Raw genomic sequence first — 21,085 nt, forward strand, 5'->3', positions numbered from 1 at the left:
TAATGAATACCATATTATTTAGGATGAAAATTGAAATAAAAAATTTGTGAGATCTATTATTACTATGAAATTATCTTTTAGCTATTCAACCTTTCACTTGAGCCCGAAGAAAGCCCATCGAGGATAATTTACCACAGGCCCAGGTTTGTGGGCTTGGGTAGATAATTACAAGAAATTTACTAGAAAGCAAACAAACAGATTCGTAAATCTCTCTCTTCTCTCTGAGCAGAGGTCGCTGCGGGAGGATATTGAGATCGGTGAGAACATCTTCAGTTCTCAGTCATTTCCATTTATCGTAATTTTAATTATTAGTTTTGTTATTTATCTTCACCAATCAATATTAAAACATTTAATTCTCGCTTAATGATTAGTTGGCGCACAATTTTCAATCAAGAAAATAAAATAGAAATTTTAAAAATTTTAATTATTCTATTTAATGATTTTAGTCACTCTTAGAAATGATTAATGAAAAAACTGAATTCAGTTTAGCCTAGTTGTACTATTAGGCACCTTTTGATTTGGTAACTATTTTTTTTTCTTTTATTTAATTTCTCGTGCCCTTGTTAACTGATCAATTTTACTTTCGTTTTCGTTTTCTTTCGTTTTCTTTCGTTTTCCCAGTTACCAAACGCATCATTAGTGTTTGAGGCCTCAAACTCTTCCTTTTGTTTTCTTTATGGTTACCTTAGTTTCTGGAGTTGAACTCTAGGGCTTGTTGCAGATCTCAACGTTATTGTTTCACATGATTTTTCCTTTTATGCTCTGTTTAATTGTCAGCCAAAAACTATCCGAATGAAAGTACTTCATAAAATTTGGGATCTTGGTGCTGGACAATGTGGAATTGGCATCTTATAGTTACTGGAAAATTCAAACCATTTATTAGTCATCAAATCGGTTTTGAATTTGAATTTTGGAAATCTTTTTGTTGAATTTTGTGATAATATATAAGTTGCAATTCATCTGATTTGCAGTGCTTCTGGGTAGATAGTTGATCATAAGGGTTTTCCAAGCGTTTTGAAACACAATGGCAATGGTTGATGAACCATTATACCCAATAGCCGTTCTCATAGACGAGCTGAAAAATGATGACATACAGCTTAGGTTGAACTCAATACGTAGGCTGTCAACAATTGCACGCGCTCTTGGGGAGGAGCGGACTCGGAAGGAATTAATTCCATTTCTGAGCGAAAACAATGACGATGATGATGAGGTACTTCTTGCAATGGCAGAAGAGCTTGGTGTTTTCATTCCATATGTGGGAGGAGTTGAGCATGCCCATGTTTTGCTTCCGCCTCTGGAGACCCTTTGTACTGTTGAGGAGACCTGCGTGAGGGACAAAGCCGTTGAGTCTTTGTGTAGAATTGGGTCTCAGATGAGGGAGAGTGATTTGGTTGATTGGTATATTCCTCTGGTCAAGGTTAGATTACACCATTCTCGTGTTTGTTTATTGAATTCTTGTTTTGTAATGTTGATCTTCTATGTTCAAGAAACAAAACTGCAGTCTGTTTGGAAGAATTTTCATTTCCTTTAAATTGTTTACTATGCCCTCATTTTGTGAAGCACTTCCCAAACATCTAGAAAAATATGCATCTTGCTGAGTGTTTACCTCTGTATTGGCTTTTGAAGCTTGTTAGTACTTCACATTGTCCATTTCTTACCTGCCTTAATGAAATTATGTTATATTGAAAGAAAACTTTAGTAAAGCAAGCTATTTAATATGAGTAACTTGAGATGGGTATGAAGGTCTTTCCACGGTTCCCTGCATTTATTTTTCTTGAAAAAAGAATTTACTTATATATTTTTGCTATGGCTGCATATAGAAACATTATCTCTTGCAGTTTAACCACGTGCTTCTGTGTAAATGCTTGCTTTTTCCTAATTCCTTTGGTATTTCATTATTCTCATGTGTTTTTTCTGAGTCTCTGCTTTCTACATGTTTTAAACCTTGTATATTCAGAGACTAGCGGCTGGTGAATGGTTTACGGCTCGGGTTTCTGCATGTGGGCTGTTTCACATTGCTTATCCAAGTGCCCCAGATATTTTAAAGACAGAATTGCGGTCAATATACACCCAATTGTGTCAAGATGACATGCCCATGGTTAGGAGGTCTGCTGCATCCAATCTGGGCAAATTTGCTGCAACTGTTGAACCTGCTCATTTGAAGACAGACATCATGTCAATATTTGAGGATCTGACTCAGGATGGTAATTAAATAATTACTTTATGTTTTATGGAGAACATGTTTCTATTTGTTTCAATTGTTGGATATTGCCCCTGTCACTTTGTGGTTCACGCTTCTCCTTCAAGTGTCTTCTAATTATGCAACCTGAATTCTCTGCTGCCTATTTGAATTGAGTGCTCTCCTGATAACTGTTGTCTAGGGTTACCTATGTCCTGACATAGAAGTACTGCATCCTTTCTTGCAACTTCAGTACATGTATGGTGCATACAATGTGTAAAACAAGTATGAGCTGCTAACATGAAATTATAATAGCTGTGCAAAATACATGCAACGTAATTAAAGTTTATTTGAGATGAATATACTTCTGAATGTGAGATAAAAATTATATTAATATGGCTAGGAGAGTAAAGTTGCAGCAAGTCAAGGATGGATTTAATGAGAACGCATGATAGCCTGGCAGCAATCCAATGGTAGGACTGTCGTCTTTCCACTGAGATAGATTCAATGCAGTGAAAATCATCTGGCTTTTTTTTCCAGTTTGCTTATTGTGATCATCCGGTTTGACAAGGAGATGGATTCTATGAAAATGCTTTATGCTTTATTCATCTTTTGGGTTGGGGTTTTCTGGCTGACACTTCATGATGGATTTCTTTTGCATTCAATGGGACTCTTGGCTTTGAAAAATATAATATATTACTGCTAATAGAAGTCGGGGTAGACATAAAATGAACAATTAGATTGAACTAACTGGAACAGGATTGGTATTCCTAAAACATTTGGTTCATGCGAACACTAGCAATTGTGGTGGGCTGGCTGCTTGTTGACATGTCTATGTTTATTGTTACTTATTTTTCTTTCATGAATTATCTTCCGAAATCTGGAAATTGAAGACAGTAAATGTTTATTGTAACACTGAAGTATGACCTCTTTCTTTTTCTTTTTTTCCCCAAGTAACAGAACTTTGTGTGATATTCCTAAACTTAAAACTTTATTAGCAAAGAGATGCTATTTCAATAAATTTAAACTTATGGTCCTTAGATGGTGGATGAACCTAGTTGGCTTGTGAATAACTCCTGGGTAATTTTCTTTATTGGTAGAAGACAAGTGAATTGATTTGGGTGCAGTGCAAAAGGATTAATTTTGATCATGCCTCAGATTGATGCTATTGTGAGATTTTCCACATGACTATCTGAGGATAGTTTAAGAAACTTTCCGTCATGACACATAGCTATATGTTTTATTGTGGTAAATAGGTCAAGAAAGCAATATCCTGAACAACAACAACACCCCCCCCCCCCCCCCCCCCAAAAAAAATCCTTCCAAATAATAATAACAAATAAATAAATGATCTTAGGATATTGATCAATCTTGACAAAGAATCATGTTGAGTTCAAAACAATGTATGAATGGTCAAACAGATGTGTCATATGGTGTTCGGAACATAATTCATTCATTTCATGTATTAAATTTTCGAGTAAATTACTATGTGAATACTAACTTATTGTTTTGCTTACATAGATGCATGTTATATTTTAAAGTTCATTTCATATATGAATAACCCACATGAGGTTTTTTAATTAACTTTTGTCTCAGATCAAGATTCTGTTCGATTATTGGCTGTTGAGGGTTGTGCAGCACTTGGAAAGCTGTTGGAACCTCAGGATTGTGTAGCACATATTCTCCCTGTTATTGTGAATTTCTCTCAGGTACGCTTGTATTGATGATTCTTGCTTCAATGCTAGTTATCTGATTTGTGATTAGTGTGTATTTGGAGAAGTCTTTCCTGTCGATGACACTTCTATAGTTGATTTGTATAAACCCGCTTTTGCTGGAAAGTTCTAATGTACTTCTCCATATGCAATGTGAATTGAACTTGTTGGATCAATTCTTTGGTTGCCTATGACACCACTAGCAAATTGTCAATTTGGTGATTCAACAACACACAGAATATTACAAGCATTACAAGTGTGGAGTTATAGTGAGGAGTGAAGATTTAAAAGTATTGAAGGGCTAATGCACAAAACTCAACAGAAAAATGATTAAGGCCGAAATCCCAAGCTGCTCACTGCTGTACTACGCTTCAAGATCTGAGATAAAGATGCATATAGAAATTTATACCCTCTTTAAGTTTTCCTTGCCCTTGCTCTTTGTACTTCTTTCACCTTTGGATGAATTTTATGTGTCCCTCTGAAATTCAGATGAGATTAGCTTAAAGTGGAGTAGTTACCCCTCAGCTAGCTATTGATGTCAACATAAGATTCACACCTACCTTGGAGAGAAAAATCATAAATTTTTAGGTAATAAGGGCTAGATACTTAAATCTACTTTGTGAGGATTCATATGTTGTTGTTCTGATATCCTACCCTAATTGGCTCTGTATGTTTTTGAGAAATAATCTGTTGGTCACAGCTGTAAGAGAAGAATGAGGCGCTGTGTGTTGATGTTTACAATGCCAAATGGATACTTGGGGAGTTGGGTTTCAGAGAAAGAGAGCAATTTGGCTACATTATAACGGCACTTTGAAATTTGATATACTTTTTGAAATGCTTAACAAATGAATGTTATTCATTGGTTTTCCTGAAGAATGGTGCTTATGATGATGCCCAGGTTTTGTGTAGTAGTGAACAATCATTATCTTCATATTTTATTGGCAACATTTCTGTAGTCTGATCTGATTCCATGTTACAGGAAAAGTATCCTGTGGCTGTTTTAGTTACATTATTTGCATGAAACGTTATGATTTTTATTTTTGTATAAAGCGATTGAGTTTTCCTTGTATGCCTGATGCTAAGGAAAACCTTTTTGCTTTCTGTATCTTGATATTTCTTTCCTTCATTCCATAAGCTCTTAATTCATTATTGACTCTGAACAGGATAAGTCTTGGCGTGTGCGCTATATGGTTGCAAATCAACTGTATGAACTTTGTGAAGCTGTGGGTCCTGAGCCTACTAGGTATATATTACATGCTGTTTGAGTTTTATACTTCCAATACAGCATATGGTCTCTCACCAATTTAATATCTTGGAAATTTAATAGTAGATACCCCTTTCATGTGTGTTAATTCTGTTAAGAATTGCTTTCATGCATGATGTTGTGGGCTAATTTATTTTGTCTCTTCTTTGTGCTATTTATGTAAAATTTTGGTTGTGTTTTAAGGACGGACTTGGTTCCTGCATATGTGCGATTACTTCGAGATAATGAGGCTGAAGTACGTATAGCGGCTGCTGGCAAAGTCACTAAGTTCTGCCGAATTTTGAATCCAGAACTTGCAATTCAACATATTCTTCCTTGCGTTAAGGTGCTCATGCTTTGAGGATTTGGAAATTTTTTTCTTCTATGATGATGGGTTATTTGGTTCTCAATGCTTTGAACAATCTTCTGCAGGAGTTGTCATCAGATTCCTCCCAGCATGTCCGCTCTGCTTTGGCTTCAGTAATCATGGGGATGGCTCCACTCCTAGGGAAGGTAAGAATATCATATATTGGTCTGGCACTAGTCACGAAGGCTCGAGGTTTGGAAGACCTACCAGCATGTCATGCCTTGTATTATAGTGGCTTATTCATCTTTATTTGGCTCATTAGCTATCTGGTTTTTGCTTGACGGGTTACATTCAATCTTTTCAGGTTTACTGTAGTTTTAGCTATGCTCGATCTTCCAATTTTATCTACTGCTATACGAATGCACAATGGTTTAATTGCATGCATTGTAATTCAACTCCATTTTACTGTTTGTGTAGGATGCAACAATTGAGCAGCTTCTTCCAATATTTCTCTCTCTTTTGAAGGATGAATTTCCCGATGTGCGCCTCAATATCATCAGCAAGCTTGATCAAGTGAATCAGGTGTGTTGTGTCTTAAGGATTTAACCTGAATCTTCTATGTCACATGCTGTACTTACTAATTTTGGCATCTATATTTTTGGGTTTTGGTTGAGAAATCAGATTTATTGAACAAATTAGGTTTAGTGTTTGAAAAAATAAGCACAACTTGTAACATATTGTTTGAATTGAGTGGCTAGAAGTGACAACCATTTAACGAACTATCATCATGGCCTGCTGATAACGTTCGCATATTTCATAGTATATTCATGTATATTTTCCTTTTCCTTTTCTTTCATCCATAGCATAAATGGGAGTGGATTTATGTGCATACCAGTCCATGCTGTGGTTTGCATATCAGCTTACTAGTCACTATAGCGTATTTGAATAGGGAGGATGGGCAGATAAGGGGCATGGATGTATACTGGAGAGAATTCAGTAGGTTTGATTATAAAATTTCTAGTTCTATTTGGTTTTGGTGATTGTTTAACTTTTTCTCTTTTGATTTTAGTTTGTCACAGATTTTAGTTTGTCACAGATTTTAGTTTTGTAATCCCTTGAACTTATAATAAGTTGAAAAGTAATGTATTCCATTCTTTGCTTCTTTGGAAGCTGTTGTTTGATTGCAATTCTCGTATCACTGATGGATGCCGTTTGCTGCAAGTAGACACATTGTATGATTAATTATTTACCCCTTTTAGCAGTCCTTATACTCTTTGAGATGTTACCACCAAGTCTGTTGTCAGTGGTGATACTGCATATGCAACTCTATTGTATTTGCTTCATTTTTGTTTACTTTTCAGCCTTGTTTAACAAATATATTCTTGCAGGTTATTGGAATTGATCTACTGTCGCAATCCCTATTACCAGCCATTGTTGAGCTTGCGGAGGATAGACATTGGAGAGTTCGTCTTGCAATAATAGAGTACATTCCTTTATTGGCCAGTCAGTTGGGCGTAGGATTCTTTGATGACAAACTTGGTGCTCTTTGTATGCAATGGTTACAGGATAAGGTTTGTGTTTCCTATCTTGTTTGCACTATTTTAAAACATAAAATGATTCCTTTATGTTTTGGTTATGATTGTGAACAGTTTTATCCATTTATGCAAGTTGTAATGTCTATGTAACTTTTTGTTTACATGATTTTATTGTCTCCCATTAGTGTTTGACATTTGTGCACTTTTGTTTGTCTTGGCATTGCACTGCATTGAAGTGAACTCCTTGCAGTTTATTAACTATTTCACCTGCATATTTGTTGCAGGTTTATTCTATTCGAGATGCTGCTGCTAACAACTTGAAGCGTCTTGCTGAAGAATTTGGTCCAGAGTGGGCAATGCAGCACATAACTCCTCAGGTTTGTCCAATGATTTCGACAATTAATTGCTGCCGCCTTCCCGATAGACCTTTTTATTTTTTTAAATGAAACACAAATAAAGAGCTTTTAGATCCTGTTTGGGATTGCAGTTGAAATGCTATAAGCAATTTATTTCATGAGTTCCGACAAAAGTGGTATTTGGTAAATTTTTTAAGAGTTGTCTATAAGTTTTTTCATTTTGACAGAAGCTTTTAAAAGTAAGTAGGGGGTTGTTTTTTTATAAGCAACTTATTAAATAAGCCGCTACAACTTTTTAAAGTTCTTATTATAACCTTAAAATTTCAATAAAATCATAATTATGTTTTACTTTCCGATAAACCCTAATATACAAATAAAAGATAGTTTAAACTTGTCTATTTTGGTCATTTCATAATAAAATAGCACTTTCGTAATAAAATTTATCAAATGCATATGCTATGCTTTTCAAACTCAACAACTGCAACAGCTCAATCTACCAAACACCGAGCTATTTTTTCTTTTAATCAGCAGTTTATTTCATCAGCCATTGCAATTCCAAATTGACCCTTAGTTTGAAGGGGAATTTCATTGAAATTCATACATGCCTCAAGCTTGTGGTATAATAATTTATCCTGATGCTGGGTTTTTCTGGCATTACCACTGCCAACGAGATCTGAAAGGATGATGTCGTGTTGTAATGATTTCCTTCTCAGCATTTGTTGCATACTGTAATTTTGTTGCGTGTTGTAATGATTTCCTTCTCAGCCTTTGTTGCATACTGTAATTTTGTTGCGTGTTGTAATGATTTCCTTCTCAGCCTTTGTTGCATACTGTAATTTTGTTGCATGTACGGTACCTTGCAGAGTAATGTGTTTGCACATGAATCTCTTGAAGCTTTTGTCTTTTTCCTTCAGTTTGTTGATAAAACCACCACGACCTCACTTTTGTTTCAGTCCTTATTTTCATTTTCTTTTTTCTTCTGCTCATTATTGCTTTGTCATCTGAGCAGGTTTTGGAGATGATTAATAATCCCCACTACTTGTACCGGATGACCATTTTGCGTGCCATCTCTCTCCTTGCTCCTGTCATGGGATCAGAAATCACATGTTCTAGACTGTTGCCAGTGGTCATTAATGCATCAAAAGACAGGTATCTGAACTTATGAAAACTCGTGGTTGACATGAATGATGTCAATAGTTTGTTTCTCATTGTTGGTCTGATTCACCTTTTGGCAGAGTACCTAACATCAAGTTTAATGTGGCAAAAGTGCTACAGTCTCTCATTCCCATTGTTGACCAGTCTGTAAGTACTTTTTCAGTTTCTCCATTTTCTTTTATGCTTCATTTGAACGTCAATAATTTTAATGTGGGCTTCATTTTTGCTGTGTTTCCTTTAGTCCTTTTTTCATGTCTTGCTCTGAATTATTGTCATAGATGGTGGAGAAAACAATCCGTCCCTGTTTGGTTGAGCTCACTGAGGATCCCGATGTTGATGTCCGTTTTTTTGCCACTCAAGCCATTCAGTCGATTGATCATGTGATGATGTCTAGCTAGGCTGATCAGAGTTTATTGTTTGAATTCCCCCCCTGAAGGTACACTAGCGTTGAAGACCTTTTAGGTTGAAGACCTTTTAGCTGGAGATGGTATTTTTCGCTCACCAGATTAGTGCCATCATTGTTGCCTGAGTGTTGGGGCAGTTGTATCTTCCGACTAACATGCAAAGCCATTTTGGGCTACTGAACTTATGTGTTATAGTTTATTAGAAAACAACACATTGACTCGGAGATACGTTGTCTTTGGCTTGTATTTTGTTTCAGTGCTGTGTTCGTTTCTTCCAATTTTTATAAGGGAAATGATTTTTGTAGATGGGTGCACCATACAATTGAGTCACTGATTCCTGCAAATGTATTTTCATTGGTGAATGCAAATGTTGTCATCTTCTCTATCGGTGAGACGCTGGATTTTTTTTACGCACATTTGTTTATCGATTAAAGAAAACTTCATCTCTTTCTGATGTCGAGGTGTGTGGGAACAAGAGTTTGGTGCGGTTTCGTAAGGGAGATTTTGATTCACATTTCACAGTTATGAGATTCTATGATGTAAATGCGGTATGTGATTCTCTCTTTCTCTCTCTCTCTCTCTCTCTCTATATATATATATGTGTATGTATGTATGTATGTATTATGTAAGTATCTTGATATTACATTTTGAATCACCTTTGACATTCATTTTTTTCCTTTTAATACTGTATCTTTATAATCAGAAGTAGGGTTGACAATGAACCAAGGTAGGATGGGATTTGTGAATTTTAATTCTATCTCGTATATGCGATTGGGATAAATAAATATTTTATTCCCGTCTTTTTATTTTGAGTAATGATACAGTCACAAACTCTTGTACAAACTTATTTTGTACAAACTGACATGGCATTAATTCATTGGTTGAATGAAAATATAAATTAATAAAAATAAATCATGTGGGTCAAGTGATGTTTAATTCAACCAATCTTATCATGCCACATCAGTTTGTACAAAATAAATTTGTACAAGAGTTTGTGGCTGTATCATTACTCTTTTATTTTTTGAGATAAAAATTTGTCTTAATCCTGTCTCATTAAAAATATCTTTTCTTCTCACTATCTTGAATAGTTCTAAATGTAAATAAATGAATTTTAATTTTTTTTTAAGGATCATCGTAAATCAATATAACAAAAATTTTAAATAAATACAAAGTAGTATAATCAAATTAATAATTTTATCTTGAATATATGCATGTTCAAATATAATTTTATATTAACATTTTTTGTTTGTCTGTTTGCTTTTATTAAACATTTATATTAAGATTTATCTTTCAAAAATTATAGATTTAGACAATAACTAACTTCAGTTATGTTAAAATATCCAATAATTCAATAACATAATAATAAACTAAACCAAGTTAGGGTTGGCAAAAAATGAGATGGGATGGAACGAAATTTGTCAATTTTAGTTTTGTTACATATATACAAATGAGATAAAAAAAAATATTTTATTTTCATCTCTTTATTCGATAATTACACAATTTCAAAATATCCTAAGACTTAATGCTTATAATTATCTTAATATGCAATTAACTAAGAAATGCATCATTAGGTGAAAAACAAATATATTTTTCAATTAACTAAGAAATGCATCATTAGGTGAAAAACAAATATATTTTTTGGGAAAAAAATTCATCATTTATAGTTGGATGTAAAAACTAAAAAGCTAGTACAGTATTGTAGATTTGTTTGTTTATATAATTATAATTTAAAGGAATCATATTTATCTTCAATTCTTCGTTGAATATCGAAACCCTATTTTGAAGACCTCTTTTCTTAAATCTGCGATGATTTATTTATCCTGTCCTTTTCACACGCACGCCTTAAACCCTAGAAGCAAGTATGGGGAACCCAAAAAAAGAAATAAAACAATAAAAATAATAATTGAAGGAATCTGATGGCAGGTGCAGCTGCCCTTCGCACGTGAAATTGATTCAATTCGAAGGGATGGATACAACTGAAATCCATGCAACCGTTCTAGAATATTTCATGCAGAGTCCGTACATTTATTATCATTATATTTTCTGGAATGGAAATGTATTTGCATTAGATAAAATCTAGGGGGAGCCCTGCTCTTATTATGGTGTGTAATACTGTATTGTATTTTCACATTGCACTTATGGTGTATGTATTAAACTGAAATCAAAATAGGTTCGAATCAAAATGAGGAATGAAAATTAGAATAAATTATTTACTTTAATTGTAAAAATCGAAATCATAAGGAGTTGTATTGTCATTAATCATTATATTTTATCTTGAAATCAAAATCGAAATAAGTTAGATTGTTATAAATTATTAAAAAATCATTAATTAACTATTGTCATAATTATCATTTTGTATTTTAGTTATTGTGATGATGATTATTATTATTATTAATTATTATTGTTAACATCAATATTAATTAATTATAAAAAAATTTATCATTAATATATGGGCAATCATCCATTGATCAGCTGTTTGTTATACTTTTTAAAAAATATACATTTTTTTTTTCAAAATTCCACCTGAAGTTTATATTATGTTGCACCCATCCACATCCATCTGTAGGCCATTATAATCTTGTTCAGATTATAGGAGTAAAATTGTCATAAAAAACAGCATCGTTTCGACGCGATAGAAAGGGAACAAAAAGGCAACAGTGGTCCAGTTAAGCAATACAGCGAGCCACAAAAGCACGTCATTGTTAAGTCTCATCTCCATCAACCTTTGTGACCCACCACCATTGCCTCCTACGCCGTCTGATCTCAAAACAAATAACACACACTCCACAATATCGTCACCACGTGCTCCATAGCCGCACCCGATACTTTTAGCATCCTCTGGACGATGCCATTTAACAGTGTTGTGTCCCGATATATCTCCATTCTCCCTTGCTTGCTCGAACTCATATCTCTGCTTCTTTTCGCGCGTTTTGAGGATGCCTATGATTAATCAACATTGTTTTCACAAATAGCAATTAGGCAAGACAAGTTAGCCTCGTTTAGTCTCTGATTGAAACCTAAGCTCAGTGATTTCACGATTTCGACCAATAGTCTATCTTTATCAGGAGAGAAATTCTAAAATACATCAGATGTATTACAACTAATTGATACATGAATGACATGTGTAGTTGAATTTAATACAACCACCATTTGCAAGGTGGTTTTTGAAAATAAATCACACATGTCATGACATTATTTGTTTGTTGTATATCTGACATGATACCTCAGATGTATTCTAGAATTTCTACTTTATCAGCGATTTTTACTTTCAAATCATTAGCGAGTTCAAGCAATCTTGATCCCATTTCAGTATCATGTTCATGTTGATCTTCAATTTTGTTCAAAATCAAGTCCAAATCGGGGATTAATAGGTTGTTTTAGAGCTGTTGAGATGCAAATGCATCAAGTATTGTTGATGGTATGATTCAATGCATGTTTATCCCCTACCTAGATATGTATCTCAATTGTGATTTACAAAATTTTAGGTTTTTAAAAATTTGTAGTTACTGAACTATGGCTCGTGGTTCCATTTGAAATATTTTCAATCTTTGTTGTTTGTTTATCGTAATGCAAATATTTTTATTTTGAAACTTATTTATGGCATAACAGTAAATTTATATTTGGGGGCAAAAACGTTATTTGATCAATATTCCTTTAAATCTATTAACAGAGTTAAGATGAAAGTGGATGGGTGCAACACAATGTAAACTTTCAGTGAAATTTGTAAAAAAGAAATGTTTATCTTTGAAAAAGATTGAAAAATCAAGTGGCCGGTGAATAATTGCTCTTTTTAATAGTAGTAGTAGTAGTAGTAGTAGTAGTAGTAGTAGTAGTAGTAATAGTAGTAGCAGTAGTAATAATAATAATAATATCATCATCACCATCATCTTTGTCATCGTCATCAACAATAACAACATTGTTAACATCTTAGCATTGTTGGCGTCATCGTCATTGTCGACATCATCATTGGCGATGACTGTCATTGTTGGATTGGGCTGCTGCTGCTCAACGGCTGACGATGTTGATTTTGGCAACGATAGTTTGGTGAAGACAATGAAGATTTTTGTTGTGTTTTCTTTTTTCTATTTATATTTTTTAATTGAATGAGGGTATTTTTGAAATTTTAAAATTTTGATGTGGCAAATAGGAAATCCAGATAATAGGAGACTAATGAAATGGCGTGGGCCCCATAATTCTAATTCTAATTCCCACCCTTATTTTATAAAGTAAACCCTATCAATAATTTTGATTTCAAATTCTAATTCCTCAATTTGGGAAATGAGAAGTAATGACACTATCAATGTCATTTGGTTAATCAACCACTTTAGTATCATATACAGCAATAGAATCGAGCATTATATTATAAAGTCCAGCAACATGTGTAATTGCTTATTGCAAACTCTAGTATATTTATTTTAATCTACAAAATAAGTTTTTTCATTTTTTTTTATGATTTAGTGCTAAAGCTTTAACATTGTGATATTTTAACCCCAAATTAATATACTTCTTTTAAATTTGACCATTAAAAGTTTACCCTTGGAGCTTTTGGCTCCCATTATATTTCTAATCATAGCTCTACCTTTGTATAGTGTGAGGCAACAAAAAGTATATATGACCCTTATCAAACTAAACTTCCGATTATGCCATTGCCTGCTAAATTTATATGCAAATCAATGACACATTATGACAAACAAATTATGATTCCCTCGTGACCTAATTTTGTATTGAGTAAAAAATGTAAGTAAAATTTGATGGTTAATATATAAATAAAATAAAGAAACTAAATTCCACCCATACGCTGTGACTAAAAGGTTTAAGGTACATGATTCTTAGAAGTTAAGAAGAAATCCTCATCCATGATTGATACTATAAAATTAGCGTATTAAATAAAATATTAAAAACTTTAAAATAATTTTATATCCAAGTTATATGTTTAAAAAAAAAAAACCGAAAGCAAACAGTAGCCATAAATAATAGCGCCAAAAAAAAAGTGCCAAAGAAAAAGTACTATTAATTGGGACTTGACAATTGACATAGTCGCATTGATGATGATTGATGGATGCAGCAACTTTCTTCGAGAATCGAAACTAGGGATTGGCTCGACCGATCGAGAGGATGCATGTGCCTGCATGGTAGCTCTCAGTCGTCACTGGTCAGTTCCATTAAATAAAAGTCGGTTCAGGTTTAGCCAACATGTACGTAATGATATATATGCAAGCAAACAAACCAATAACTGGTGAATGATGCCAAGAGCCTGTGCCCTTCGCCCACGTTGCTAGTCCGATGTGATCAGCTGTAAGCCTCAGTATCTAATGGTTACATTGAGTACAGTATGGGGGTTGGGGCTTATATGCTACGTACCGGTAGCCAACCCTCCAACCACCATATTTTAATTTCTTCCAACTTACCATATTATAAATACAAATCTTTAAGCTTTGAGTAAATTCATCTTAAGCTACCTAGCTTACCCTTTTCATTGTTAGCAAAAAGAAATAATAATAATAATAATGATGAAAAGGGAAGAAGCCAATGAAGAAGAAAACGGAGAAGAAGGGGGGAAAACAAACAACCTTCACAATGAAACTCAGGTATTCAGGTAATTAAAGCTTGGAGATTTATGTCATTCTCATACATATGCTCAAGCTGCATATATAAAATTATAAGTTTTAACATAGCATATAATTTGTACGACTCTCATTCTCAAGCTGCATGTATGAATTATTTTCTAGTCAATAAGCTTCATCATGTCATATATACAGTTAGCAATGGGCAAATTCTGAATTATTTCCTTTTGGAGTAAACTTTTAATCAGTTGTGCCCTGGGGAGAAAAGCTTTTCTTTTCTTTTATTTTGATTATTATAGCTTCTTTATCTTTTACCATTGACATACTATATATAAGGTTTATATACTTACATAGCTTCATTTAAATTGTCATTTATACTAATTTGGAATGTATACTTTGGTTTCTGCAGCTGGGATTAAATATCCTGTAAGTTCATATGTGGAAAATTCATTTGAGCAAGAAGTTTTGAGCCAATCTCAGTGAAGAAGGACGATGTCAAAATGGTAGTGGGGAACCTCGACCTCGGACCTTCATGGTCATTGGGAGTGTTTAGGTATTTAAATTTTCTCCATGCCATTGAAGAGACCACAGCCACAAGAAGCCGCTTCTTCTATTCAGTGCTTGTACGTCATTTTTTTTCATAAACACATAATTAATTAAATATAAGTGATAGACACCGGAAGAAAATGTGTCTCATATTAGAAAAATTGTACAAATTAGAAAATTAATTAAACGTGTTACACATGTGCCAATTCTTAGAAGATTCATATACAAATATGCGAGAATACACTTCAAGGCCAAGCTTAGTTACAATAACTCAGCAAATTAAGACAAATTATCATCTTGAGGCTATTGAGATTCGAGCACCAAATCTCTCGTAGCATGCATATTGGTCTTGGCCGCATATTTGTTCAATAAGTAAATCGCCTAGAATCAATCTAAACAGTATGTAAACCTTTACCTGTGTTATTCTGAAATCAAATTCAGTACGAGAAATTTTGTGTTAGCACTTGTGCATGTGATGCGGGAGATGGAAAAGTCTGCACGTAATATTCGATTTTCTTATATAAAAGAATGATTATGGGGCCACAACCCCACAAACACTTAATAAAAAATTAAAAAAAAATAACATTGTGCAAATTGAAGTGGGAGATATGATTAGTTAATAAAAATATAAAAAATTTAAACTAAATCGCGTAATATACTTTTAATTCAACTAATAATATTATGTCATATCAATCTATATAGTCATTACTCTTCTTAGAAATTCTTACAGTTGAAATTGTACTTGGAGCAATGTCTAATTTTTGGTGGACGCCATTTATTAAAGCAAGCAGCCTCGATTGTATAAGCAATAATTAATAACGAGAAAAATTACAAAAATAGAAATATCGACCTTTGCTTCTTAAAATATTTTCTACGAGTTTAGAATAATTACAAATACAAGAAAAAGAAGGTAAACTTTAATTTTAGTCCTTAAAAAATGTTTAGGCATATTATTCAACCGAAAAATTCCATAAATCAAGAAAGAGAGAGAAAGATTCGCTTAACGATAAAGATTCAGTCTCATAATTCGTTGTTGCCTAGTGTGATCACTGATTATCTCCAGAATTCGGGACAAAGAGGAGGGTCATTATAAACATCAATCAAGACAACTGAATGTGAAAAGGCCACAACTGATGGGAGAGGGTATCATATCTTCTCAAAATTTGCGTGGGGTCAATTTGGGTAGGCTAAAATTTGGATAAAGATTTGACAAAACATCCTACATGCTTTTCTTTCAAAGAGAGAGACTGATGTGGGCGGTGGATCCTACACTAGTGGATTCCATCTCAGCACCAGACTTGCCAAAATGGCATGTCCTTACCATCTCAGTATATCTCATTGAAATGGTGCCTTCTTTTAATCGTGTGATAGATATGTCATTTGGTAGATTTGGTGGATTCCTTGGTGAAACTCGCAAGGTTATTAATGGTTTGAGGCCCTCAAAAGCGTAAAATGAAAGTTGTGGATCTCATCATTGAACTCATCAAACCTGCCAATATTGAGGTGTCTAGCGTGAGTATTTGTTTGTTTCAAGGGATGTGTGGTGCCAGGTTCTGCCATATCATTTAGTTGGTTCAGAATTTACAGAAAGAATTTTCATAAGAACTTACTAAATTACTATTAAATTTGATCTACTGATATATATATGTTAGCATATAGCAAGTCGTTAAGCTACCATATTTTTTACTTATTATGTTGCGTCATCACTTGAGTAAAAGTAAAAGATAAGGTTGTTTTTAGTAGATACGAGATTTTTCATTCTGTCCAAACCTTTTATTTTTTTTTTAAAAAAAAATTTAAACTCGTTATATTCGATTATATTTGATATGATTAAAAAATAATCTCAAAATTCTCTCTACTACCTAAGATAAAATTCTTTTCTTTTTTCAAAATGTATTAATATTTTTAACCATAAACATTATTCAGCCCATCATTAAATTAAACATATTTTCTAGAAACTGAACTGTTGATGTTTTGTCCCCTAACTGGGTATACCTATTTATTGTATTAACAAAGCTTCCTTTACCACCACCGATGTTTGCCCTTCAAAAAAAAAATCTTATTATTATTTTTTTTTGTGCATGGAAAGAGACCAACAAACTGTGCTATCCTTCAAAGATAGAGAGAATTATTTTCAATTTAAAAAGATGATAATTTTTTTTTTAATTTTTACAAAAGTTTCCATTCAATTATAATCAAATAAAATTAAAATTATTATAAAATAAATCTCAATTAATTAATTAAGTCATCGAGAATTAAGATGTTGCAGAATTTACATAAAAGTTCTCTTTGGCCGATAAAAGAAATCAAAGAGAAATTGGTGCAAACTCCTCTCCTCCTCTTCTCTTCCATTTTCTCTAAAGGAAATCATTGCAAGATTACATATAGGCATTACATTCGTGCTTGACGGAATAATCCACAATAATAAATCTATTCACTACTCATTTTAACTCTTATCATACCATCACGCACTGATTTGATTTGGATTTGATGATGATGTGAGCTTTTATCTGTCGAATAAATTATTAGATTGTGGCTAGTGATTATTACATAAGAATTCATAAATAAATAAAACTCAACCATAGATTATTGTTATTATTCAAGAGATCAAGATTCTTACAGTTAATTATCTAGTAGATTTACAAAAGATCCTCCTCGATTTCACCGCATCATCATGAAAACTATGACAGCAGTGGAATACTATATACACTTCCAGACAAGAAACAGTACTGATAATGCAGTAATCATAATAATATTTGATGAGCCCTAGCAAATACAATAACAATTAAATTTTAATTCATTAGTACTTTTACAAGAGACAACATGGAGAGATCTATTTGAACAGCAATAAAATATCAGGAAGACAGAAATGATAACATTGTAGCATGAACAGTGGTGTTATTTTATACGTTACAATGGCTTTGTAGTATGAACAGCACCCATATTTTTATCTTTCTAATACCTTAGTGCCGTCAAATAGGAGTGCTCAGTCCATAAATGAATCTCACGAGCGAGTAGTAATAAAAGCCTTGATATGGACCACCATTTCATGAGTTCGAGTAAGGGAAAGCTGAGACTTACTGAGAATCTGAAATGCATGGCCTACACCTTTATACATCACGTGCTCCACTCTCTTATCTGCTCTGCCTAAAGCAGAACAAAACTCCAAGTTCCTGTCTTTCAGTATGTCCATCTCAGAAATGCACACCAATGTGGGCAAAGGCAAAAGCCCGCAATATTGCTCCAACTCTGTTGAGCCCTTGGACATCGGATTGCTCCAAGGATGATCACGGTTTGATCCACGAGGCAAGGCTAATCGCCAGTAAGTATCCGAGGCGGCCAAGCTCAGCGCCGACCGTGGTGGCTGTGCCAAATACTTCTCAGAATTTGTACGTGCTTCTCCTCCGAAAAATGGTTGAATTAAAATCGTACCCTTGAAAGTTAATGGCTTCAAGGTTGCAACTTTATTGTTAGAATTACCAAGCCTTAAGGCTACATTGTGGGCTATATTGGCACCAGCACTATCACCAGCTAAGAATATGCTACTGAAATTGCATTGCCTTGACAACCAGTCAACACTACCCCCACATGATGACGTTGCCTGTTGTTTAAGCCACATTAGGGAAGTAAACCCATCTTCATAAGCAGCTGGCAGAGGATTTTCAGGGGCTAAACGGTAATTGACAGACATGATTATGCAACCGGCTTTCTTCGCTAGCGTTGCTAGGAACTCGTGGTAGCAACTCCAAGCAGCCGAGCCGACGCAAAATCCTCCTCCGTGGAAGTAGACAAGCAAAGGAAGTTTAGTACTTTGGCATAGGATTGGGACATAAAAAAGTGCCCAAATGTTTGTGAATTTGTCAATGACTATGTCTCTTGATGTCACGCCCATGTCCGGAGCCAAAGCACACGTGACACATGGAACAATAGGGAGTCTCTCCACATGTCCATCTTTGTAAACTCTAATGAGCCCTTCAATTTCATCAATAACAGCTCCCTGTGGATTGAGATTTTTATGCATCTCTAAGCCGCTTAAACTTGGATCTATAGTGGCTGCCATTCTTCTTTTTTTCTCACTGAAAGAGAATGAGACTTGAAAATTTGTTAGCTGAGTCCTGAGTGAATGCCTGATACTTGATACTAGTTTATATAGGAAAAAGAAAGAAACGGCAAGGGGTAATTTGGGTATATAACAAAAGTGGAATAAGAAACCACCATCATATCTTTTTTTGCCAAATGGGCAAATTGGGTTTTAGCCACATGTCATCACGTGGATCCCGTGAGATGGTGGTCTGCGGCTTTTGATATTCATCCAAACAATAAAGTAATATTATTCTCATTAGATTAATCGCATTTTTGTAATTTTCATCACTTTCTTGTTTGGTGGATTGTCACGGCCTGCACGCACAAAACAACTCTAAAAATCCTCTTTGTTGAGATCCATCACAATTTAAATGCCATTTTATTGTTACGCAATGTGTGTGATTTGAAAAACATGTTAAAATAAACAACAACCAATGTATCTAACAATAATTGTTTGCCACGTGGCTGGAGCAAAATGTTGTTGAATTTTTTTATCATTAACACAGTAATTTCCATCCATTAATCGCCACCAACTCCCAGATTTGATCACTTGACTAGCCACTTGGGTTTGTAGCCCAGTGGTGAATCATTGCTCTTAAAGTAAAGAATGACTATGATGGCAATGGTTTGGGTTCCCATGGACTTAAACTCCCTTAATTAAGTATAATTGTGTGAAGATTGCTTATAACATCTTTCTCCCTTGTGAAATGCGAGTGGAGTAGAGACATCTCTTTCCCATGAAGGGTATTTGGTTGGGCATGTACTTCATAAAATAAAAATGTAATAATGTAAGTTTCAGGTATATATCTGATTGTAAATATCAGTGCAATGATATGTTGTCATTTGTAAATATCATCCCTTTCTCATGAAGGGTATTTGGCTGGGCATGTACTTCATATAATAAAAATATAATAATGTAAGTCCCAGGTATATATCTGATTGTAAATATCAGTGCAATGATATGTTGTCATTTGTAAATATCTCTGTGTAATACAGTAACCTGATGCTTAATCAGTTTCAAAAAAAAAAAAAAAGATCACTTGACTAGCAGCGCCATTTCACAAATATTGCTACATTCTAATTAAAGCCGATAGATAAATCCAAAGCTGACAGTGCCCTGTAAGTGCACGCAGCAAATTCAAACTTAAGAGGTAGGCGGAAGGTCAAAGATGAAATGTTGCAGCCGTATCATGTGTGTATGTCGTTTGATTTGCACCAAACTCTTAAAGAATGAGTTTTCATTACACTGTCGACATTTTGAGAAACAGAGGCAATGGGCAATGCAGTAGTGGACCAGACGTTAGGCTGCCTCCCATTAACATCTTTTCAAGGCTACTGTTTGAGGCATTAGCAATTTAGCATTCTGGATTTTTCTTTGAGTGGAGAGAAGATACGTGTATGTTTGGGACTTGGATTGGGCAAGTCGTCAGGTTAAACTTGCAATAATGGTAGCTTTTTCAGTATCAGGCCCGGCCCCCTCCATGTTTTCAGGGCTGCCGTGGAATATGGTAGCTGTCTTTTCAACGTTACACATACATCTTTCGGAGCCGAAAAGCTGGAGCAATTTTTAAGACTTTAAGGTCAAAAGCTTTGGCTTGTCAATAAAGCCAGGCTTTGGATACAGTCAACGAGTCATTCGATTCACCTAACATTAATCATGCATGTTCCAAAATCTGAGTTCTGTGCGAATGAATCAAAACCAAGCCACTTTATCATAAAAGCAGATTAAAAGGAAAAGCAAAAATGTTCTTTTTTTTTTTTCAAAAAATTATTAAACACCCATATAGAAGTTTCATGACATATCATTTTTCTATTAAGATTTTCTAACAGTTATATTTTATTGCCTAATTTTTCAGCCGTTATCATTTTATTATTAAAATCTCAACACTGTTAAAATTTTGTGGAGGTCATAATGGTATTTGAGAAATTTTAAACTGAATTTATTTTCTTACTTTCTTAATTTTTTTTACATATTTTTTATTTTTTCTAGAATTTTGATTT

The 21,085-nt window shown here is 34.1% G+C and overlaps 2 protein-coding genes across 3 annotated transcripts; one reads left to right on the plus strand and one right to left on the minus strand.

Annotated features, from left to right (window-relative positions):
• Positions 1-101: 101 nt before the first annotated feature.
• LOC102628650 (serine/threonine-protein phosphatase 2A 65 kDa regulatory subunit A beta isoform) lies at positions 102-9,276 on the plus strand. Of its 2 annotated transcripts, none has more exons than XM_006484372.4 (13): positions 102-257; positions 985-1,417; positions 1,958-2,204; positions 3,776-3,888; positions 5,055-5,134; positions 5,339-5,480; positions 5,567-5,647; positions 5,919-6,023; positions 6,830-7,012; positions 7,261-7,353; positions 8,342-8,481; positions 8,568-8,634; positions 8,766-9,276. In XM_006484372.4, the coding sequence occupies exons 2-13, from the start codon at positions 1,025-1,027 to the stop codon at positions 8,883-8,885; spliced, it is 1,764 nt and encodes a 587-aa protein (XP_006484435.1). In that variant the 5' UTR covers positions 102-257; positions 985-1,024; the 3' UTR covers positions 8,886-9,276. The 2 variants fall into 2 exon arrangements, with proteins under 2 accessions (XP_006484435.1, XP_006484434.1); XM_006484371.4 differs by having other exon boundaries at positions 110-257; positions 972-1,417.
• Positions 9,277-17,775: 8,499 nt separating this feature from the next.
• LOC102628354 (probable carboxylesterase 6) lies at positions 17,776-19,116 on the minus strand. Its single transcript, XM_006484370.4, has one exon. The coding sequence runs from the start codon at positions 19,059-19,061 to the stop codon at positions 18,006-18,008; it is 1,056 nt and encodes a 351-aa protein (XP_006484433.1). The 5' UTR covers positions 19,062-19,116; the 3' UTR covers positions 17,776-18,005.
• Positions 19,117-21,085: the final 1,969 nt, after the last annotated feature.

This window comes from Citrus sinensis, chromosome 4 (assembly GCF_022201045.2).
Source record: "Citrus sinensis cultivar Valencia sweet orange chromosome 4, DVS_A1.0, whole genome shotgun sequence".
In the NCBI taxonomy this organism is placed as follows: domain Eukaryota; kingdom Viridiplantae; phylum Streptophyta; class Magnoliopsida; order Sapindales; family Rutaceae; genus Citrus; species Citrus sinensis.

What these genes read in the sequence shown, in the direction of transcription:
- LOC102628354 (XM_006484370.4), bottom strand. Translation starts at nt 19,061, where the DNA reads ATGGCAGCCACTATAGATCCAAGTTTAAGCGGCTTAGAGATGCATAAA.
- LOC102628650 (XM_006484372.4), top strand. Translation starts at nt 1,025, where the DNA reads ATGGCAATGGTTGATGAACCATTATACCCAATAGCCGTTCTCATAGAC. An exon ending in TGGCTCCACTCCTAGGGAAG is followed by an intron (nt 5,648 to 5,918) that starts GTAAGAATATCA and finishes CTGTTTGTGTAG; the next exon opens with GATGCAACAATTGAGCAGCT. An exon ending in TTCCCATTGTTGACCAGTCT is followed by an intron (nt 8,635 to 8,765) that starts GTAAGTACTTTT and finishes TTATTGTCATAG; the next exon opens with ATGGTGGAGAAAACAATCCG.